The sequence below is a fragment of the Athene noctua genome, unplaced genomic scaffold (assembly GCF_965140245.1).
Source record: "Athene noctua unplaced genomic scaffold, bAthNoc1.hap1.1 HAP1_HAP1_scaffold_61, whole genome shotgun sequence".
NCBI lineage: Eukaryota > Metazoa > Chordata > Aves > Strigiformes > Strigidae > Athene > Athene noctua.
Genome location: NW_027437552.1, coordinates 17,357 through 39,243, shown reverse-complemented (window position 1 = coordinate 39,243; position 21,887 = coordinate 17,357). Strand labels below are relative to the sequence as shown.

The 21,887-nt window shown below is 50.5% G+C and overlaps 1 protein-coding gene across 1 annotated transcript in view; it reads right to left on the bottom strand.

The window, feature by feature from the left end:
* LOC141954997 (hydrocephalus-inducing protein homolog) overlaps positions 1 to 21,887 on the bottom strand; it is a gene marked incomplete at its 5' end in the record, with an annotated part of 85,146 nt that overhangs the window by 47,319 nt on the left and 15,940 nt on the right. The window contains 5 exon segments of the mRNA XM_074895069.1: positions 2,842 to 3,065; positions 5,027 to 5,145; positions 9,592 to 9,691; positions 14,189 to 14,360; positions 17,051 to 17,252. Coding sequence (XP_074751170.1) covers positions 2,842 to 3,065; positions 5,027 to 5,145; positions 9,592 to 9,691; positions 14,189 to 14,360; positions 17,051 to 17,252 — 817 coding nt within the window.

Here is a 21,887-nt window from a genome sequence, read left to right as displayed (position 1 = left end):
TCAGGCAAGGAGCCAACCCAGAGCTGGTAACAGTACAGCTTGCAAAAGAAGGGGGGAATAGGCAGTGGTTTTGACAACTGTGTTTTACAGTAGCATTAAGTAATGCATGTGTGAAGGGAGATCAGGATCCTGGCAGAGCAGGAAGAATAACAACACAAGGTGGGAATGGAACTGCTTGAACTCTCATCCCCGTTCCTTCCTTTGCATCCCAGTGTCCCACCAGCCAGCTTTCCTCTGTTCGAAAGAACCAGAAGCTTTTCTCCATGGAGGATGAAATCCAGTGCACAAAACCTTCCGAAGAGGGAGGCTCAGCTGGACCTGGTGGGTGGACATCTCAAGGGCATTTGAAAACAAACAGTTTGAGCTGTGGGGCTGGAGAATGACAGAAGGGCTGAAGAGGGATCCTTGAAAAGCAAGACATTGCTCAAGGAGGCAGATGCCATCTCAGGGAGGAGAGGACTGCAATGGGAATTGCTGCTGAGAGACAGCTGCATGGGAGCAGGCGGGTGTGCTGGGCTGCCATCAGATGGGCTGCATGGGAGCCACCATCCAGGGAGGAGGAGTACAAGGATGGGGAAGAAATAAATAAAAAAGGACCAGCAATCCTCTTTCACTGAGACAGAAGGTCTACACTGAGCCCAGGGGAGTGCTGGCCAAACAGGGCAGAGAGTGGCCACAGAGAAGGGGAGGGCATGATGGGCACTGAGAATCAGGGCATCACTGGGCAAAAAAGGACCACTTCATTTGGCTGTGGGGAAGCCAAAACACAACCGTCCCTCTGACAGCTCCTTCCTTCCTTCCCCAGGAGCAAGGCCACTGTGAGGCAGAGGCAGCGGGCACTGTCCAAGCAGTATCCAAGGAATAAATGCATCCTTACCAGCAAAACCTGCCCTTGCTCAAGGAGAAAGCTGCTCATGCAATAACACCCTGTGACCAGTTTGGGGGAGGAACAGAGGAGAACAAATTATTTGATTGTGAAATGTTCCCTTTTGATTTCCAAAAAAAAGCAGCACTTTCCCTCCAAACACAAAGCCAATGTAATTCTTTCTCTACTGAGCTCAACAGACCTATTCACCACTCTTCTCTTGCAAAGTAATAACCTTTCTGTTCTTTTTTATCCATTTCCCTCATTTTATTGGTAAAGTCGACCGCAGAGTCCTCCCATTGCTTTACTGCCTTCGTCTAGAGCCTCCCAGCAGCAGCAGCCCAGGAGGCTGGTTGCCGAGGAGGCACAGCCAGCCCCACAGCTCCAGGGCTCCCAGCACCAGCTTTCCTGCCTACACCACGTCATCCCACCAGCCCGCGGTTAAAGACCAGCTGGGACAAGTCTGCATGCTGCTGCGGTCCTGACAAGTGAGCTTTGCCTCTCCTATCATCAGATTTTTACCACCTTCTCCCTTTTGCTTGGTGAGGATTATCTCTTGCCGTGGCACCAGCCGCAGAGCTCCCCGTCTGCCCCGTCAGCACTGCTCTGGCTGCAGAGAGGAGGCACCACCACAGCGCTGGCTGCACAAGAGGACTGCCTGTCCCAACCCATGAGCATGAGAGGTGATGCTGAGGCTGCTGCTGCCCATTTGGGATGGATTATTAACAGAGGATTTTAAAAACACTGCCTCTGGCTGCAGCCACCCAGGCTGGCCCATCCCCAAAGCCCTGCTGGCCGTGCTGTGTGTTCAGGGGGGTGGCCCAGACCAGCTACTGCCCAAAGCTGATGCCATCCCGCTGTCTGACGTTGCCCAAGGGGGAATGAGCTACGTGTAGGAAGGAGTCACTCCAGCTCCTGGGTACCCGGACTGGGCAGCAGGCATCTCCACACCTTTCCTGTACAGCCTCCAGGCAAATTGTTTTCCAGCACAGGTAGTCACTTAAAGCCCCGGGGCTCTCACACAGACACGTGTTGGAACCTGCTGCTGCCAAATTCTGTGCAAACAGCGTCCTGCAAAGTCACAGAGCCACTCGCCCAAACCATGAAGGCAAAGCTGCTTCCCAGAGGAACCCAAGACTTTGAAAGATAAACGGGCACAGGAGGCATGGTCACAGGTGGCAGCAGCTCGAGGGAGCTGATCCTGCCCCTCTGCTCCACTCTGGTGAGACCCCCCTGCAGGGCTGTGTCCAGCTCTGGGCTCCTCAGCACACGGAAGACATGGACCTGTTGGAGCGGGCCCAGAGGAAGCCACCAGAGTGATCAGAGGGATGGCACGCCTTTCCTGCGAGGACAGGCCCAGAGAGTTGGGGTTGTTCAGCCTGAAGAAGGCTCCGGGGAGACCTTACTGTGGCCTTCCAGTACTTCAGGGGGGCTGGTAAGAAAGATTTTGACTGGGTTTTTAGTAGGGCCTGTCACGATAGGACAAGGGGTAATGGTTTCAAACTTAAAGAGGGAAGATTCAGACTAGATATAAAGGAAAAAATTTTTACAGTGAGGGTGGTGAGACACTGGCACAGGGTGCCCAGAGCAGTGGTAGATGCCCCATCCCTGGAAACATCCAAGGTCAGCCTGGACGGGGCTCTGAACAACCTGATCGAGATGATGATGTCCCTGCGCATTGCAGAGGCGTTGGACTAAATGATCTTTAAAGGTCCCTTCCAACACAAACTATTCTACAATTCTATGATTTCCTCTTGCAGATAATTACGCTTCATTTGCTGCTGCAACTGCAATGTTCAGACTGGAGTCAAGGTTAAAAAGCCTTGACTCTTAGCGTGAGGATGCTAGGATCCAAGCCAAGACTAAGACCTTAGATAACACCTTTTTTTCTCTGTTTCATCCTAAAATGAGGTAGGTGGGAGATGATTACCCAACAGCTACAGATGCATACACCAAGCTCCTATAACCCTCCTCACCTGATCGTCAAGGTCACAGGCTCAGGGGATCCAGTCACACTGAAGCTGAATTCTTCTGTGAACTTCCCCAGGACGGTGGAACTGAAGGAGATCCGGACGACCTGGAGCCCGTCTGGAGAAATGATGCCCTCCTGGGGGAGGAAGGTGAAGCAGGAGCCCAGAGCTGTAGCTGGAGGGACCAAGTTGAAAGCAGCGTCGATGGCTCCTTTGTTAAACAGGACCACCTGCAGCAGCAAGAAAGCATAAGGGAAATACATAAGGAATCTTCCTTTCTTACAGAAGGCTGATTTGTTTTCTGATTAACCAATTAACATCTGTAAAATGCAGAAGATGCTGTGTCCTGCTGCTTGGCAGAAGCCAAACAAAATGCAACAGGACAAGCTCTGCCTTTGGGTTTTTCATGCAAAGCAGTGACAGCTTCACAGACACAGTCACTCGAGATTTATTCCACTGACACAGAGCAACCCACTTCGACTTGCAGCGCAGAGGAGCCGCTCAGCATCACCAAGGCGATTCAGACCTGTCCCTAAGAGCAATGAAGGGCACTTGCAGCTTTACTAGTGAATCATCACACAGCTGATTCTGCTCCCGACGAGTTCGATCCTGCCAAGGGCACAACACATTGCAGCCAACAAGTTTACTGCATGGAGAAGACACCTCAGGGCAGCACTATCACCAACTTCAGAAGCACTCCCCAGCTCTCCTACGGTATGTCATTTAGGATTCTTATTTTGTCTTTAATGGGAGACTTTCTTAGTCTTTGCTCAGACAGACGTGTCAGGAAAGGATGAGCGTGCGGTGCACAGCAGCTCCGTCTACTCCAAAGAATTTCTCTTTCCTAAACATTCACAGCCACCACCTAAGACTTTACCATTATCAGAATAAACTACAAATTTAAAACTAAGCCGTATTTTGTTGAACACTCGAGAGATCTACTGCCTCAAACAAGTGACATAATCCCGCAGCACTTGTTGAGATTCAGCTCTTCTCACGTTGGGCGAGCAATGCCCACAGCTGCTGCCAGTCACCAACACACCCACCCAAAGCAAAGCAGTAAAGTTTCTGATTGCTGCAGGGTCAAATCCTGCCATTTCCATGGAATTAACTATCTGCTTTGGATTTCTTTTCCCTAAGTTTTGTCCTTGTAAAACCTGGTAGAAAAATTGAGACAGAAGCATTTTTTAATTTTGCAGCTGCTGTTAAAGATATTCACGTATTCAAGCTCTGCAAGGCTAACCTGGAAACTACTCTCTCCTCTCACGTCTTTTACACCTCAGTTACAAATTGCACTCAGGGATCCTGTGCTGAGCTGAGGTTTACCTTCAGTCAGCACAGCACTAGCAGTATCATCTACTTAGTCACATTTTCTCAAGTAATGAAAATAATAAAAAGATAATCAATAAAGTATCACCATTAAAAATGCATAGAGAGCACAATATTTTGGTAAGAAAACACCTTAATGCATCCTTCCCTGCCCAGTCAAGCTTTTGAAAGTATTGCCTCATTTCCTACCTCTTTCAGTTGCCCTATCTCATTTTTTTGCAGAAGACACCATTGGCAGGGGGAGGCAAATACGTAGAAAGTTCCTTTGCCTCATCTCCAGAAATGCTTTGCTCTTCATAGAGATGCAGCAAATCTGAAGAGCGGCGAGAGACTGGTCAGCAAGGGGAAGCACTCCCAGTTCCGCGGCCAGACCCAGCTCTGAGCCAGAGGCTGGACAGATTTCCTCCAGCTCCCAGGACCGGCAGCACGCACTGACCCGAAAGCTGGCTGCAATGGCCTGGAACTCAAACTCAGTTCATTTGTTCCAGCTGCTTTTTAACAGCCCGAGTACAAAGGTGCATTGCATCCAGGGCTGAAACAAAAGCCTCTGAATATTTATCTTTTTGTCCCAGTGTTGCTTTCATCTGTCAAGGGGGTATTTTTTCACATGAAGCCTCCCAGCTGATCCCCAAGGAAGGTTGCCAAAAAGCACGGATTAAGACTTCACAAACAGCATAGGCACCTTTCAGATCCCATCAGAAGTATCCAGATTCTGGGAAAGCCCCCAGACTTGACTAGTATGTCAAACAGTCCCTGCTGACAATGACCCGAGTTGCCAGAAATCCCACAGACCCACGAGGCTCACTGCTGCCCCGGGAGCCATCACGATCCCCCCCAGCCCCTCAGAATCCCGACTACTCACCTCATAGCTGTGGTTTAATCCAACAAACACCTTCCCAATGTCCAGCTGCTCACAGCTGAAGCGGAGCCGAGGCCCTACGCCTTCCCCTTTGATGCGCAGGGGCAGCCTGGTCTCACGGCCTGCGGAGAGATTTCCACTTCAGTACAGTAATTGCCTCTGTTATCCCGGACTGTCCAGGCTGCCTCAGTGCTCCTCCCTGACTCTGGCCTGGATGGGAACAGCTCTAGGTGCTCCAGGAGGAGACACAGGACTCTTCCCTGCCCTCAGGAGATATGCCTTGGGGCTGGCTTCTAATTTCTAACCAACGCCACGGGCTGGTTTCTCATTTAGCCATCAGTTAGCGATGCTGAGTTTAAAACACAATCTGAATTTCTTCCCGTGTTCTTAGATGAGCTCTGAAATCCATTCAGTGAAGGCACAAAGCTCATGAAACAGAACTGAAGATCTAAATATGCCATCTGTACTGATGCAATCAGAGACAAGAGCACAGGAGCCGACAAGTACGAGCCCAGGCAAGGCGAAGCTCCCTGCTAACGGCGCTGTGCACGTCTGAGAGCTGCCTAGAGCAGGCAGAGCATCTCAGCACTGACACACAGCTCCGTGCCCGGGGCTCCAGGGCTCACCTCCTGCAGCGGCACCTAAATACGACAGGGCTTTGTGATCTCCAGAGAGCAGCACTTGCCTGTGCCCACCATGATACCGAGAGCTCAGCTTTGTAAAGACACCTTACCTGAGGCATGCTGAACAGGTATGGAAAACCTCACTGCTGAGGTCAGAGAAGCCATGAACATACTGCTAATACACACAGCCCTTGCTGCAAAGGGAACCGAGACGGCAAGGCTTATAGCTAAACTCTAAGATGATCACTTTCTTCCATAAGAAGATGCTAAGATGACAGGGTGGGATCCTGCAGTCCGAAGGCTGTACTGAACCACTGCAGCAGCCTCAAGTGCCTGAACCCTGGCTCCAATTTGGGCTTGGGTCTCCCTGCCATCCCATCCTACTCTGCACAGAAAGCAAGTAGCACAAGGGGAAAAGAAAGGCCCAGAAGTTGTATCTAACCTTCAGTGTAGCTTTTGTGCAGAAATATTCCTCTCTCCTTTTGTGTAATGCTCACCATTCATTAAAAATTAGGGATTGAAGGTGGATTTTTTTTTTTGATTTTTTTTTTTTTTTTAATCTGCTGCATAGTTGTTCCAGAATGTCCAAAACTACTTCCTATTGCAAAGAGCAGCCCAGGTGGGACAACACAGTGACTCGATCACAACTTGAAAAAACTCTCCCTGGGAACAGCCCTTTCAGTGATTGCTGACTTTCTGATCTTGCAACCGTGGAATGAGGACCTTTGATAATGTCCAAGCCAGAAAGGAAGAGCGTGGGAGCTTTTGTCGAATTCAACATTTTTCAAGTGGTTCCAGACAAAGCCCAGCTGACAGCAGAGATGACAGGTTGCACAGCTCAGGCATTAATTGGAAGGCTGTGTATTTCTATTTCCCAGACACCATAAGAGAGGCAGTACTGGGTGCTACCTGTCAGAAGATCACTCCACCTTGCATCACATGTGGCTTAATTTTCATTAAAAACTCGAGGTCTAAATAATCAAAGCTCTTAGGTAATGGCAAAGATTTCCAAGTGACAAGCTTTTGTCCATGATCATGCTGAGACACACACTCCCTGGCCACTGCAATCAAAAAATCAGTGGCGGTTCTTCCCCTTCTGCAGCAGGCCCTCACCCTCTCCAGGTGGTCTCTGGAAACCATCCTTTCTTCTACCCCTACGCTGAACTTAAAACTTTAGGAAATACCAGAAATGTTGCTCTTCCTCCTTCCAGGTGAACCACAGAGCGGGCTTTTCCCAAAGGAGGAGGAGCAGACTCAACTGCAGGCAGCATTCAGGAGAGCTGAGAGGGAAAAAGAGAGAGTATGTCCTCCTGCTCGCTGGGGCTTCCAGGAGCATCCAGCCTTTGCCCAAGGCCTGGCTACAGCTGGGCTGTGGCCCTGGGACGCTCCCACCGGAACACGTCCCCGAGCACACAGGCCAAGGGCATGGAGGGGCTACAGCCTTGTCCTCAGTCCCAAACCCACCCCTGGTGCTGTGGAGCGAGCACTGGGATCTCAGCAGGAATAACACAGCGGCGGGTCACAGGGTGCACAGGGTGGCGCTGCTGCCTCGCTTCCAAATAAATAGGGGTCTAGGTGGCCCAACAGCACGGGGCTCTGCTGCCAAAGTCCTTAACTTCTGCTGTTTTCTGACACTCAGTTGCTTGATCACAGACTGTCCCCGTCCCTTGTGACTGGTTTTGAACATGATTCTCATCTGACCACATCAATAGTGTTACATGATGCAGGACAGTTCTGTCACAAGCTAAGGGACTGATCATCACGTGGGATTCTGCTGCTCCCTGCAGGAGTGGCTTAAGAAAGGGTCTTGCAAGGTGTAACCCAGTTCAGTTCTGTGTGCAGACAAACCTAAAACTGAATTTTAGGTGTCAGAGCACCCCCCTATATGCTTCCTTCCAGCACTCAAGAGCCACAGCTTTATTTGCATGAATAACTAAGAAAGTTCATTTTGAGATTCAATATTTGACGAGGGCAAATTTCAAACCACTTCTTAACTGCCAGCTTGGCAAGTTGCACAGTGCTGATTAGTTCTGTAAATCACTGCATGCAGAAGCATCTGCTTGGCAATTCAAGGAGGCACCTGCAAAAAAGTGGAGGCCAGCAAAGCCCCTTTCCAGAGGGGCATGAGATCCAGCTGCACAACTCATGGGGCTGCACTGGGAAAAGCTCCCAAGCGTTCCCAGCAAGGGACACACACCCTCTGCAAACCATCCTCCAAAGGCGTTGTGACTGGCATGCCAGTGCATGAGGAAGGCAGTCACGCTTCTTAGAGGAATCAAGAAGCAAAGGTAACTGACTCTCTAGTTAAAGATCACTGTTCTCTTCTTTAAACTCTCCTTGCACTCAGGGGCCTTGACTCTGGGACAGTTTCCACCCTGATAATACAGGGGGTCAGCTCTGGTTTGTAAGGGAGGGGGCTAGGTGCATCATTTCAATGACCTCCTTGAGGTTCTCTTCCAAGGAGCCAGTGGGGGAGTTCAGTTCTCCCAAGGGTCCATCAGGACCTTTTCAAGAGCAGGCTTCTCTTTCTAAACAGATCATTTGCTCATCTCTGTTTCCTGTAACTCTCAGACCAGCTCAAGGGTTGCATGTAAGTAGTCTTCCTATTTCTCTGCAACAAAAACGCTCTCCTGGCACAACCCCTGGAGATGCCTGCAGCAAAATGATGGACACCCCCATCACAAGAGCAAAAATCCCAGAGCCAGAAGCACAGCACTGAGCGAGGAATCCCTGAGGCGCAACTTTTTAAATCGATCCTTTCCTTCCACAGCTCTAGCAGCTGCAGCTGGGAGGCAGGAAGACACTTTGTGAACACAAGCCCTGGGTAATGACTGTAGGGGGCATTTGCCAAGTAAACCCTGCACAATTACAGTATAAATAAAAAGCTGTTTTGTGACATTTGTATCCCCCAGCTTAGGGCAGTAAGTAAAGCGACAAAGCAGCTGGGTTAGTGACTTCAGCACACTCCAGAACAGGCGCCTGGCTGCTGGAGGACCACGGGCCTCACACCTCTTCCTCTCAGACAGGGAAAAACCATCACATTCCCTGGATGGAAGCCTGACAGCGCTCTCCCAGTCTTGAAAAACACCTTAAGCAGCACCACGCAGAGACAGAGAGGAAGGATGAGGTGACCCGAACCCCGCAGCCTGCTGCAGGCACTCCCTGCCCCGTGCTAGCACAGCAAAGCCATCACCTCTCCCAGGGCACAGAAGGTGCAGCTCACGTGGGCCAGAGATAACTGCTCCCAGCAAAAGACGCGATGGCACTTCTGTCAGACAGGATGAGCATAAAGCTTGCCTAGCAGACTGCTCGGACTCTGATTTCCAGGGAGGGCGCTCACCCCGCTGAGCACAGCAAGCCCTGCGCAGCGTACCCGGAGGCACCACAGACTCAGAGCCACAAGGTGACAATTCTCACGTGCTGGCCAGAGGTGTCCTTCTGCAGACAGCCCGTGCTCAGCAGGGCTCAGCCACCCAAGGTCTGGCAGTGTCGGGGTAGTGAGAGGGGATCCAGGCTCTGGAAGCACATTTGTAACTCAGCTCCTACCGCCTCAGGAGTCTGATGATGCATCCGTGTAATAAAGACTCCTCCTGGAGGCAAATGGTCTACAGGGACGTGGTGCTCGCCCACTGAAGCTGTTTAGCTCTGGAGCTCTTTGGCCTCTACAGGCACCTGGCAGCAGAGCAAATGCTGGCAAACTCACGGTATGAGAACTTATCCCTTCACTGCCTTGGTTGTTCTGGGATCAGTGACCCAGGCTTGTAGCCACACATCCTGAGGGCTGGCCTTGGACAGGAGACCGCCTGGAAACCGCAGGGGCAGTGGGCACGTGCCAGCACCCTGCTGACCACTGACCCTTCCTACCAACTAGACGAGAACCGAGGGGGCTGCAAGACTACTTGCGCCTCCACGGTGGGGAACAGAAGCAGGAGAAAGGAGCCGTACCTGAGATGTCGCAGTAGACCGTTTGTTGATAGACTCTGGCTTCTTGGGGTCTAAAGATCACGTTAACTTCAGCTGAAGAATTTGGCCAGATATCTCCCTCCTGAAACAGAAGAAGACAGCAAACCACTTAGGTTCAAATGTCACATTTCTTGTTTTCAACCACAGCCCTGTAGCCTTTATGTAGAGCATCAGTGAAGAGCAGGGAACAAGCAACACTTATCAACAAAATTTAGGGGGGTTTGGAAGCAGCTTCAAAAGAACTTTCTAAGTCTCTTACCTTTACTGGCATCTGGTAGAGGCATTTTGTTAAATTAGGGCTATAATGAAGCCACCAAACTGGCTCACGTTCCAGTGAATCCAGTAGGATTTCTCCAGAGGTGCCAGCCAGTTTAAGAAAAAGGTCCCTCTCACCTCCAAACCTTCCCATGTATCTCTGTAGCACTATGGCTACATGACGACTTTTACTCAGGTCAGGAGAGATTTAACAAATCAAAGAGAATTTCCCATTCTTAGTTACAAAGGTGCTGCCTCTTATACCCTTCACCTGTACATGCCCCTAAGTATTTAACGTACTGCGGTGAGTGGGGCACGCAGCACGAAGCAGAACGAGCCCTCCTGCCTGGGGATAGAAGAAGAACAGGCTCCTGCCCGCTGGCGGCTGCTTCTGCCCCGAGCCGTGAGCAGCCAGCCAGCACGCAGGCTCCTCCAGCTGACGGATGATCTGGGAAAGGAGTTGAGAGACAGATGCACCCTGTTTCTCTCTGCGAGGTGCACACGCTCCTGTGTCCCTGAACACAGGCTCAGAGAAGAAGAGATGGGATTTGCTTACAGCTCCACACCTCTTTCAACCAACAGGCTCTTTTCCGTGTCATGCTCTTGCTCAGGGATTTAAGTCTGGGCCATGCTACCAGTGTGTCTGCAGCTCTCTGCTGCTTCCTCGGGGTCTTCTCTCTCTGCTTCTCGCCCAGAGAGTCCTGGCACTGGCGCTCAGTCCCAGGGAGCCTTGTCGCACAGTTTCGGAGGCATGCCTGGGTTCTAAAGGCTCTCACTTCTTGCAAGTGAGACACCACTTACATCCCCTGAACCCCTAGCATTACCAATGTTCCTTGTGTGTTTGTTGACATAAATAGAGGCACCTCTGACAACTGTGATAACACTCGACAAAGGAAGGAAAATATCAGCTTATAGAAGGAGACGAACAGAGTTCTTTTTCTATCAGCAAAGCGAGGCTTTGATTCTGCATGCTGCTGGGTATCCTCGCTGCTTTGTCCAGAAGAGCCTTGAACGGAGTGGAGCCTCTGGCACTCCTGCAGCATAAATATTAAGTAACTATAATACTTCCCATCGAATTAGCCCTTATAGCTCAAAGGACAGCCCCCACAACAATGGAAGAGCTATGACATGGTGAGTTACTGGGCTGCAGCTGCAAAGAATTCCCTAAGGCACAGCCTGCTCAGAGTCAACAGAACAGAGGGAAGAACTGTGAAATAACTCACAGAAAATACTGTGAGTTATTTCTCCTGGGAAATGAAAATGGGCTGTTGAAGAGGTTCCTTGCATTCCTGCTACCCCACAGGGGAAAAAAGAACTGCTGCTTGGAAGGAAATGCTTCATTACCCACCCTTGCAGGCTACTGCTACACGCGTCCGAGCCTCGGGGCACCTCAGGAGCGAGCCCCGTGCCTGGGCGACGTGTTCTCTATAGGAGGGCAGCGGAGTCAGAGCATGGAGAGCCACCGTGGATGGTAACCAGGACAGATGTAAAACTATGCAGTGCTGTGAACATGGTATTGCAACACTTCTGGCTGAAACACTTCTGGCCTCAGACAGGCTGCAACTGGCAGGTGGCATAAAATACAGACGGTGGATGTACGATGGTACAGCACCACCACTCCAGCTGTCCTACCCTGGCTTTGCTACAGCATAAAGCACGGTGATACAGGAGGGGATGGCACACCGGGACTCACAGCTACACAAGTGATCTCTCTGCAAGAGCCCAACCGTAAATACATGGCAGATCCTATCTCTCCTCCCTCAGCCCCTAAATAATGAGGATCTGCTAGATCTCCACCAGTCGGAGTCAGAAAAAGCTGGTCTTGAAAAGCCAGGCACCACCAACTGCTGGTCAAATCACCTGCTTTGCTTTGCAGAGGGGGAAGGCAATCCATGGAAGGAAATCACACTCAAAGCAGTCAAAGAAAACAAGACAGAGCTGGCAACAGAAGTACTAAAATGACACTCAAAGTGCATCCTCTCAGCTCAGGGCACTTAGGAGAAAGGCAGTGCCACAGCTAACATCTGCCTCTTTCCATAAATAACAGAGCCCACAGGGAACTGTGGGATGGACCACAGCTCCCACTGGAGATGGTGCCTTCCGCCAAAAAACAAAGTGCTCTGCAGTAGCTTCTCATGTGGATGGGGACCAGCTTGGTTCCCCAGCTGAGGTGCAGGTTTGCAGCAACAAACACCACTGTCACCTCCTGGCCCAACCTCTGGATCAACAACAGTAGCACCTTCGTAACCTGGACATGTTGTCGACCACCTCCATCAGCCCAGAGTTCACACGTGGCACTGAGGAGTCACTACCAGGCAAGGACAGGACAGTGAGGACTTGTCAAGGTCAGTGTAGCAGTAAGTCCTCGTCCTCCCTCTCCTCTGGTTGCCATTTCCAAGGAGTCAGCTCCCACAGGTCTCCAATGGGACTTACAGACAAGCTGGGGCAGGGAGGATGCAGCAAACAGCAAGGACTTTGTCCCTTGGGAGCCACCTGGGCCTCTACCACAGCTGCCCCTGCTGACACATCATGTGTAGATGCAAAAATAAACCAAATTTGAGATGTGCTCAGAAAGTCAGAGCTGCGTATCAGCTTGTTTCCCACAAGCTTGGGCAACTGCTCAGAATGTTCTCATCCACATGGTAATTCCAAAATCACACCTCCTCTTTTCTGTTATTTCCATCAGCGAGTAAACCCTATACAGACTGAAGTGACCTGCTGCAGCTTCTACAGACTGCAGCACCTGAAAATACTGGCAGCTAACGGTCCACTGACATAAGGTCCCATCTCTGGGGGGCCTCTCCAGCAGATTTTACATGGCAGTGCACGAAGGGTGTCTGTCCAGGCTAAAAGTTACAGGGCTGTCACCGCAAAGAAGGTTGTGGAAGCCAGCAGCAGTAGAGTTTTAGATTCTACATTTAATAAAAGTAGAAAATGCTTACTACCATTTGATGTAAAGACACCCATATGCCAGGGGGAAAGACAGGCATGAGCAAAAGTGAATGTGAAATTGATTGTTCCATCAATAATGGAATTCATGGAAATCAAAAGGTTGATAATGCTGGACAAAACAGAAGGGGAGAGACTCATGTGGTAGCCCACTTATAGTCAGTCCTAGAGCAACCTGTGTAACATTCCATTCAGGAAAGGTTTCCCCTCGAGACTTGAGGCCAGGCTACACTTTATGTCTGTATGTCACTACATGGAGCGCCAGGACTCGGCGCTGTGGGCAGCCAGACTTCTGGACCTCACCTCAAAGCATTCAGGAGCTTAAGAGCAGGTTAAGCTACTTGTAGAGACAGTCTGACTGTAAAGCAGCAGGAGCCCTGCGGCACACTCCAAAATCAGCTCTGACACACCACAGGCTGGTCTTAATGCTCAGCTGATCAGCTCCCTCTCTCTACAACATTCCCACTGCTCTGACACAATCTCTTGGTCACATCATGCTGCTGTCAGCTACAGTGGTGTGAAACTGCCGCTGTGCCAACATTGGTGGCTCTCAGCCTTATATGGGATATAGGAACAACTAAGAAGAGGAGATGATCCCCTTCCTTGAAAAAAAAAATAAAAAAATTAGTTTCACCTATTTTAAAAGGAAGAAGAGGTTGAGATTATCCTAGGATTTACTCCAAGATGAAAAGGGATTTTACATTGCTCGGACAGTGGGCATTCTTCATCTCAGACCATGCAAATACTCATTTTATTAATAAAGGGATATTAATAAAAGGCCAGATAAAGGGATCTGGCCGATTGCAGGATATGGGGTTTTGCTTGCATAAACAGAAGAGGCAATAAAATGTCTGTACCTATGCGCCATGAAACTCAGGAAGTCCGTTTAAACCTGCCAGCCTTGTGTCCAGGCTCACAGATGACACTGGAAGGGAGATTGAGCCGTGGTATCCATCCAGGTTATATGAAGAGATTGGTATCTCTCTGATCAAACTTGGGTTGAACTTGGCCTCCTTTCCACAGAGGATCATTTCATTCCTCAGGTCAATATGTGAACTGAGAGCGCTCTAATGTCCTTTGTTAATCCCCACACACTATGTGTAAGCTGTGCCCTCACTCATCGTTATTGATGGCTCTCAACAGTGTAAGGACACTTACCAAGCGCCCTTAATTTATAGCCCTTGCAGCAGAGCTCAGCTTTAGGCAGCCTCTCGCTCTGCCAGGAGCCCACAGAGATGCTTTTTCCAACAAGCTCTCGCAGCCTCCCTAGAAACCTGGTGTTATCTCTTGGCCCATCAAGCCAGCTGACACAGGGACCTGCCAAGTGACCTCAGCCAGGGAGGAGAAGGAAGGGAGGTTCTCAGCTATCACTTACCATTGGCTCAAGGCTGAACACATCGTCGGAGAAAAGCATGGAGTCTCCTTGCACTTTTGCCCGCTGGTTCTGGAAGGGGCGGGAGAGAAGGGGAAGGTGTTCTCCAAGAGCAGAGTCCACCCTGCACTCCCTCAGACAACGGTCCATCTTGCCCCCTTTCCACCTCTGCAGCCTGCAGCCACGGGGAGAGACAAACCAAGCAGATAATTTAATGAGCAACATATTTGCAGAGACTCGTGTGAGCGCAGGGGCAGCAAAGCGCTCGGGGAGGATCAGCAGCAGCTCAGCGAGGGGCTGACCCCAAGCCACGGGGTCCCCCATGGGTCAGATTATCACTTGCTGGCCGCCACCACGGCACGCAGGTTTACTCCACGCTTACAAGCTCAGAAGAGGTTTCTGAAAGCCGGCAGCCCTCGAGAGCCTCCTGGCTCAAAGCCTCTGCCACAACTGATGGAGAATCCACCGACCACCCCAACTGGCTTTTCCTACCACAGAGCTGCCTGGGGGAGCCAGATCAAGACGAAGGAGCACCCACTGCAGGGCTTCACTGGCAGGGGGAGACGCAGCTGGGTTTCAGCTGCAGGCTACTGGCATCACTCCTTTTTCCTTCCCCTTTGGACCTGCAGGGGTAAGCAAGCTAAATGTGCTCTCTGTGCCCTATACCACTTCTCACCAGAGGATCCCAGAGCACTGTAAAAGCAAACCAATGAATTCAGGCATTGCATCACTTCGGTGACACCAATGTCTATATGTGCATGGAAACAGAGGCCCTGAGAGGGGAAGGCACTTTTCCTGGCATCACCCACTAAAGAAGTCTGGACCAGCATCTCTGAATCCAAACCCTTGCGTCTGGCCTTGAACCACCTTATCTTTTTCCTCTTTTTGGCCATCTCTGTAGGGCTATGACGCAGTTCATCTCTCCCTTACTTGGCAGCTGTAGCAGAAATCATTCTAGAGTTTAAAGATCACAACCAAGAGATAAGGGAGCACTGCTACAGAGCAGTTGCTTCCTAGCTGGCATATCGCTGTCCCCTCTGCACACTCCAGTCCCCGGCCATGAAGAACCAGCAGGTGACAACTCTGGGGGGATGAGTGGAAGGCTCCATGTGTAGCAGCAGATCAAGGCAATGTAGTAAAACCAGGATAGCAATCATCACCCAGCTAAATTCAAATACAGTTCCAACGGAAATACGGTCACGGATGTTACTAGCTGTACACAGACAGAGCCTGGGGCAAAGGCTGGCACCAGCACCAAAAGCACTTGCTTTGGCTCGCCCCCCCTGGAGTGCAGGGGGGAATGTTTCTCCACGGCTGACCTACAGCTCTGCGCGTGAGGAGGGCTTCCCGCCTCCGATGAGCAACCCCCAGCTCAACCTCCATCAGCGGACAATAATTCCACCATTACATCCCAGAAAGTCCTACAGGAGGGAGACACAGCAAACCCCTGGATACACCACCTAAGGATCCAGGTCTTCTGGGGTCACAGCCCAGAGCAGGGTCCTGCACTGCCTCCTCTCATGGAAAAAGTCCTCTCTGCTCTGAGATCTCTAAAGCTTCTCTAGCAGCAGGACAGTGGCCCTGGAGCTATGACCATCCCTGGGATTGCAAGGAGGAAGAACAGAACGTCCTGGTCAGACTCAGGACATAAACTGGCATGAGATCAAATGTAATTGGAAATGAATCAGGTTGAAGTGAACTGTGGGGAAGCCCGGTTGCTTCTGAGGGGAAAGAGGATCACTCAGGGTCCAATCTGAGACAGGCAGGTGAGGAGAGAGCGGTAAAGGAAGGGTCCAGGCAAGTGCCCAGAGAAGGCAATGAGGTTTTCTTTTAACACATTCAGCTTGCATGGAAGTCACACACTGTGTAATTAAAAATAGAGAACAGTGAAAAACTAGTTTTGGCCTTCAAGGCATTTCTGACCTAATTATGTTGAACTTTATTGGCTCAGAAGCCTTTAAAAAGTGCTCCAGTTTAAGGCACTTTCCTGATCAGCTGTGAGCTAACTCCTATACACCTACATCCACGCAAGTCTGGAAAGTCCCACAAGGATTCCCTTAATCACCCAAACTTTTAAGTGTCATTTCCAGTTCATCCCCCCGGGCTATAAGTGTGTCTCTGCTGCCTGAAAGGGGAATGTCAAAGCTTCACCACAGACACCCTTGGAAGAACCTGCCCCATCTCTCAGCACCATGAAGACACAGGCTGCTGCAGCCCAAACGCGCTCTGTCCCGTGCTGCCCTGCCTTCCCTGCAGAACCCTTCACCTCCAAATTCTCCCCAGTCTCTGAGGAAGGGTAGAAACACCTCGTTGTGCTGGAAACCGGGACAGTGCAAGGCAATTCAACATCCTACAGCAGGACGGCCTCAACTTGCTGGGCCAACACAGCACCTGACCCTGCACATTCCTGGAGAAGGAGCCTGCCACCTTATCAAAGCTGGAGTGGAAGAAGCTGCAGTGAATATCACAACAGTTATGCTACCTGCAGCTATGTTAAATGCTGCTACTCAGTGCAGTCCCAGGGAACGAGTGCTGACACTTTCCTCAGCCTCATGGACCCCCCATAACCCAGGGGTCTCTGGATATCAGTGGTTTGGGGCTCCCTAAAATGCAAATTTGCTCTCTGAGGGAATCCAGTCACTGCAATCAACCTTTCCTCCACAAAACACCATCCTCAGCTGGACCATGGATGGAGCTGGAATGCGAGGCACTGAGCTCCATTACCCTAAAGCCCAGGGACACCTAACCTGATGCCATAGATGGTTTACTTGCCCTAAACCATTCAATGCACCACACCTCTTGAGGCCACATGTTAGTTTTACCCTTGGGCAGTGTATCTTACTGAAATGAATCTTTCAAACGAACCTCAGCCTCTGATGATCCTCCTCTTCCTGAGTTGAAAAAGCCTTCCACTGGAAGTGAACCTTGATTTCACTCCGATTGTGGATGACTACAGATCTGTGGTTTGACAGTGTGAGGTAAGTCTTCTCAACTGTCAGGGAGCTCCTGGCCAGACCGATGTTGACATCTACAGCTGCCCCAGAGAGGCTTGTGTGAATATCTTCACCTGGAAAAAAGCACAGGGGAGTCTTTGCTCATCTCACTTGCTGATGGAAGTACGAGGAACAAAGCAAACCACCAGTAACAGAATAAACTCTTACAGCTTTTAGCTGTATTGGCAGTTCCACAGATCAGCACACTCATCACATCCTGACAGCTGCCCATGTACAGAATGAGGATGGCACCACCGTCAGCACCTTATTTCTGGGTGCATTTGTAGAGATCTATCCCCAAGGTGACAGTATTTACAGTGAGATTTTTCCGATGTGCCCAGGTGGCCTTTGGGTTGCCATCCCACTCGAGTCATAGAGAATTCTGCATCCAAGTCATTCAGGTGACTCTGAGGAGTCCCACCTCAGTCAGGGCTTGCCCAGCGTTGTGTCTCTCCTGATCCCTTGTTGCTGACACCCAAAGATGTCTGGGGGCACGCAGGCAGGAAAGGGAGGTTCAGAGGAACAAGTGACAGCCCAGGGCAGGATGGGACACAGAAGAGAGCTTCACTGTGTTGCAGAAGCAGCGCCCTCACTTGCTGTGGGTTTGTGAACACGTGTCAAGAAGAGACTGGTGGGGCACGGCCCACCCCGACCTGCCCATTACAGCCCTGCAAGCCCATTTCCTCAGCCGGGACCCTGCTGCTTATGCCCGAGTCTGCAAGTCTACGCTGCGTCTTCCCAAGCCGTTCAACGACCAGAGCGAGGGCATCTTTGCTTTCCACCTCAGAGCCCGCTGAAGAGGAGAGTGTCCCTGGCTGTGCACATCAACTGACCAACGACTGGGGCCTTGCTGGAGGACCTGCCAGCACGTCACCCTCCCAAACAGACTCCCAAAGGCTCCCTCCTTTCCAGAGTTTTCAAACCTTCCTTCTTCCCAGCCAAGTAACTCCGGGCAGTCAACTGAGATCAAACTTCAGTACCAAGCTCACTCTTCCTCTTGCAGGCAAGTGTTTCCCAGGTGAGACTCAAACAGCCAACATCAGACATGCTCTCTAGAAACGGCATTTCTGTGGAGTGGCGCTTAAAGCCTCAGAGCCAGCCCCAACGGACAAGTGCAGCAGCCTGGCCGTAGCCTGGAGAGCATCCCTCTGCAAAGGCAGAGCCTCCTCCTCTCTGCACAGGTCACAGCAAGGCAGCCAGCCAACGGACCTGCCTTTAAAGCGCTACCGTGCAACAACACAGGGAGAGCGCTGGATGTGTGCTGGGTGCACTCCTGAAATCCGAAGCCAGACACAACACAGCAGAATCACATTCATTCCAGGGAAAAAAAAAAAAAAAAAAAAGGAGCCCCCTCTTTTGGGGGGGCACTGGGGATTGACTCACCCTTAACCACTAGTTCTCCAGAGTCATTCACTCATCTCCACACACAAAGAACCCAGCCTTCATGCCTGTATAGCCTCAATTTCTCCGCTCTTAAGGGAGTATGGAGTGGTAGGGATTTGTGGTCAGAGATGAGAGTTATGCTGCAAGGACAGCAGCAATGTTTACAGTGACTTGACAATCTGCTTTCTATAATGGACAACTTGGCATACAGAAATGACTGATGTTCAGGAGAGTTACAGAGGCGGGTATGCTTTATGAGCACTGCCTCTCCCTCCACTGAATCCTTGGCATATATTGGCAAGCAAAGGAGCCAGGAGCCAAGAAATGGGAGACATGCACAGTGCCTCGAGCTTGGGTTTATGGAAACACGAGCCAGCGCTCTACAACGATCAAGATGACAAACTACTGCAAAATAAACACCATGAAAATTATCATCGTCTCCCTGCCTAAACCCATGGCCACGTGCGTCTCGAAATACTGGGTATAGTTCTGATCTCAAAAAAACAAGCTGAAGCATCTCAAGCTAAATAGAGAAGGACAGAAAGAACAATTTAAAGTATGAAGCAGCTTTTATAAGAAGATTGACTATGACTCCTCATCCTAGAAATCATACGGGCAATAGATGGGAGAGGTTTGTAAAAGCATGGATGGCCTGGGAAATGTGAATAAGGAAAAAATTGTCACTATTTGTCATAAAACAGGAACCTGAGGGCCTGAAATAATGTTATTAGACAGAAATTACACAAAAGTGGCAGTACTTTTCCAGGGAGTATTCCTTCCTTTGGAACACACTGCCACAGGAGGCTGTAGAGGCTAACAGCTGCAAATCCAGGGAGAAACCGGACAAATTCTTAGAAGATAAAGGCATCAGAAGCTATTCAACAGAGATGAGAATAAAGCCTCCAGCACAGAAAAATGCTAACTCCGGAGCCCGCGAGGGAGAAAGCATGTGCACCGCCTGTTTCTACACAATTTGCTAAACATCCCCTACTGCTGCTCTCGCGGGGAGTTGCTGGGGATGCAGTCACCCTTGCGCTCCTGGCTGCAGGCACTGAGGACTCTTCTGAAGGCTGGAGGGTTTGCCGGAGCACCTTCTACCACCGAGAGCATTTGGCATCGTGCTGAATATAGACACCCACAAATCGCCGGGTCCAGGAGAGTGCGCACAGCTGCCAGCGAGTCAGGAGGAAGCCACGGATCTGTCTGCCAGGCCCATGAGCTGACACGGAGAGCGGACCGGCCAGGGTCGGCCACGGGCGGCTGCAGGCTTCATGTCTTGGGTGTCAAATCAGATATGACGTTTCATTTAAGACTCTTGGCTGTTTTTCAATAAACCCCTCTGTACTGTAACAGCGACATAGCACTAGGCATTTCACTTGGCAGGGCAGTGTCCATGGCGTGTGGTTTGGGATGCTTGGCTGCCATGAAAGCGCATCTACTGAATCTAGATGTGTCTGCCCTATCATTATTTACACAACGTGATCTTATTGCAGACTGTCAACTCTCTCATTCTTACATGCTTTTGATACATTTCCTACAGGTGGCAGGACACAGCTTTCACTCTGCAACCTGAACAAAGCAATGCCTGAACTTGAAATTAAACGCTAGACTTTTTACAGAGCAGCAGAACAGATGCTTCGGGTTGTGCACTCCTGAGTGGTGCTCTTTGACACAGCAGAAACACCTCTGTGTTTTATCCCAGCATCCATCCACATGGCTACAGACACAGGTATCAGCACACCACGATAACTTTTCACTATCTTGAAGTGAGAAATCTGTGGGACTCCTGTTGTGCAGGAAAACAGACAAAGAGAGAATTTACAGAAGAGCTAAAGCATCTTTCTGAATTCTTCTAATACTACACAAGCATCCTGGTACAAGAGGGAGTAATTTTCAGAGCAGTACAAACTGATCTTGAACAGAAAGGATAGATGAGCAAGCCCTTGAACAAGATTTCAAAACAAATTTCAGGTTTGATGAAGAACACGTTCCTAGTGTCCAAGAGCTGGTACTTTCCTTCATTGATTACTGCTCTAAACATTGGGAAGCTGGTAGCCAGATCGATTAGACTGAAGAGAAACAAAACAGCACCCTGATGCATTTTGTCTTCGCCACGACATATTCTTCCTCTATCCCTGGGTTTCTCTCTGAGATTCTCTCTCTGAATTTGGATTGAAAATCTTTTAGGAGTGAATGACAGTCACATTTGGAATATTTAGGTAGCATGGAAAGCAAGTGTAATTTCATTTGCCCAGTCTGTCAGAAGACAGTGCCTTCCTGCTGCTGCTTTTTCACTGAAAATACAAGCAAGCAATGAAAGGAGAGCTCTTCACTCAAAAGGATGTGACTGTACCCCCATATCGACCTATGAGAAGTAATTCTTTTGCTCCTGCTATCATACCCAGCTGCCTCCACTGCCGGCATATTCTTGTTTTTCAAGCAGTGTGCAGAGGTCTCCGTTACCGCTTCACCGCCGGAGAAGCGAGTCACCTCACCAGGCCGAGCGATCTCTGGAAAGCTGGAGAAGTCACCTACAGCCTGATCCAGCCGCCCCACCATGTGCCTTTTGCTGCGTCTCCCACAGAGCTACCACCAGATCAGAGTCAGGAGCGCTCCTCTGAGCTGTTTCGCTCTTGGGAAGCTGATGGCTTCACCTACAGGATGCGCCGAGTCTCCGCCGGCCTGAGAAAGGCGTCTGTCTGTCCCCACGCCTGTATCTCCAGCCCCAGAGCAAAGCATGGAGCAGCGACAGTCATTTGCAAGTGCTTCTCCGAGGCGGTGTTCAGGAGCTGCCTTCAGACATCATTAAACCATCACGTTATTTACTCCAGACCTCCTTTATAAACCTCACCACTAAAAAACTGCTGCTGGCAACACAGGTGTCTCTAAAGAACCACTCCCAGGCTACAACGAAGCTCAGAGCATCCTCCTCATGACCGTGCCCACAGTTGTTGCTGTAACGGCCAGAGTCCCCAGTGTGGCCCCGGCCTCAGCAAAGCACCCACTGAGCCCACGCAGCACAGTGAAAGCAGAGGGTCTCTACCCCAGAGGCCCTGCAAGGAGCCATAAGACAACAGATGGGGATGAAAAGGGAGGTGGAAAGCAGTGACCAGGCAGCAGTGCTCCACAGGACAGGCTGCAGGCTCTTCAGACAGCTCTCCTGCACGCTGAGCCATCTCCCTGCAGTCAGGCTCCCGCCGTGCATCCTTCTGTGACCGAGCACCCACCGCATTCCCCAGCACCCCTCTGCACTGTGCTTAGCAAGAACTGTTTGCCTGGTTCCAGGATGAAATACTCCGGCACAGGAATATCCAGAAGCCAGCACG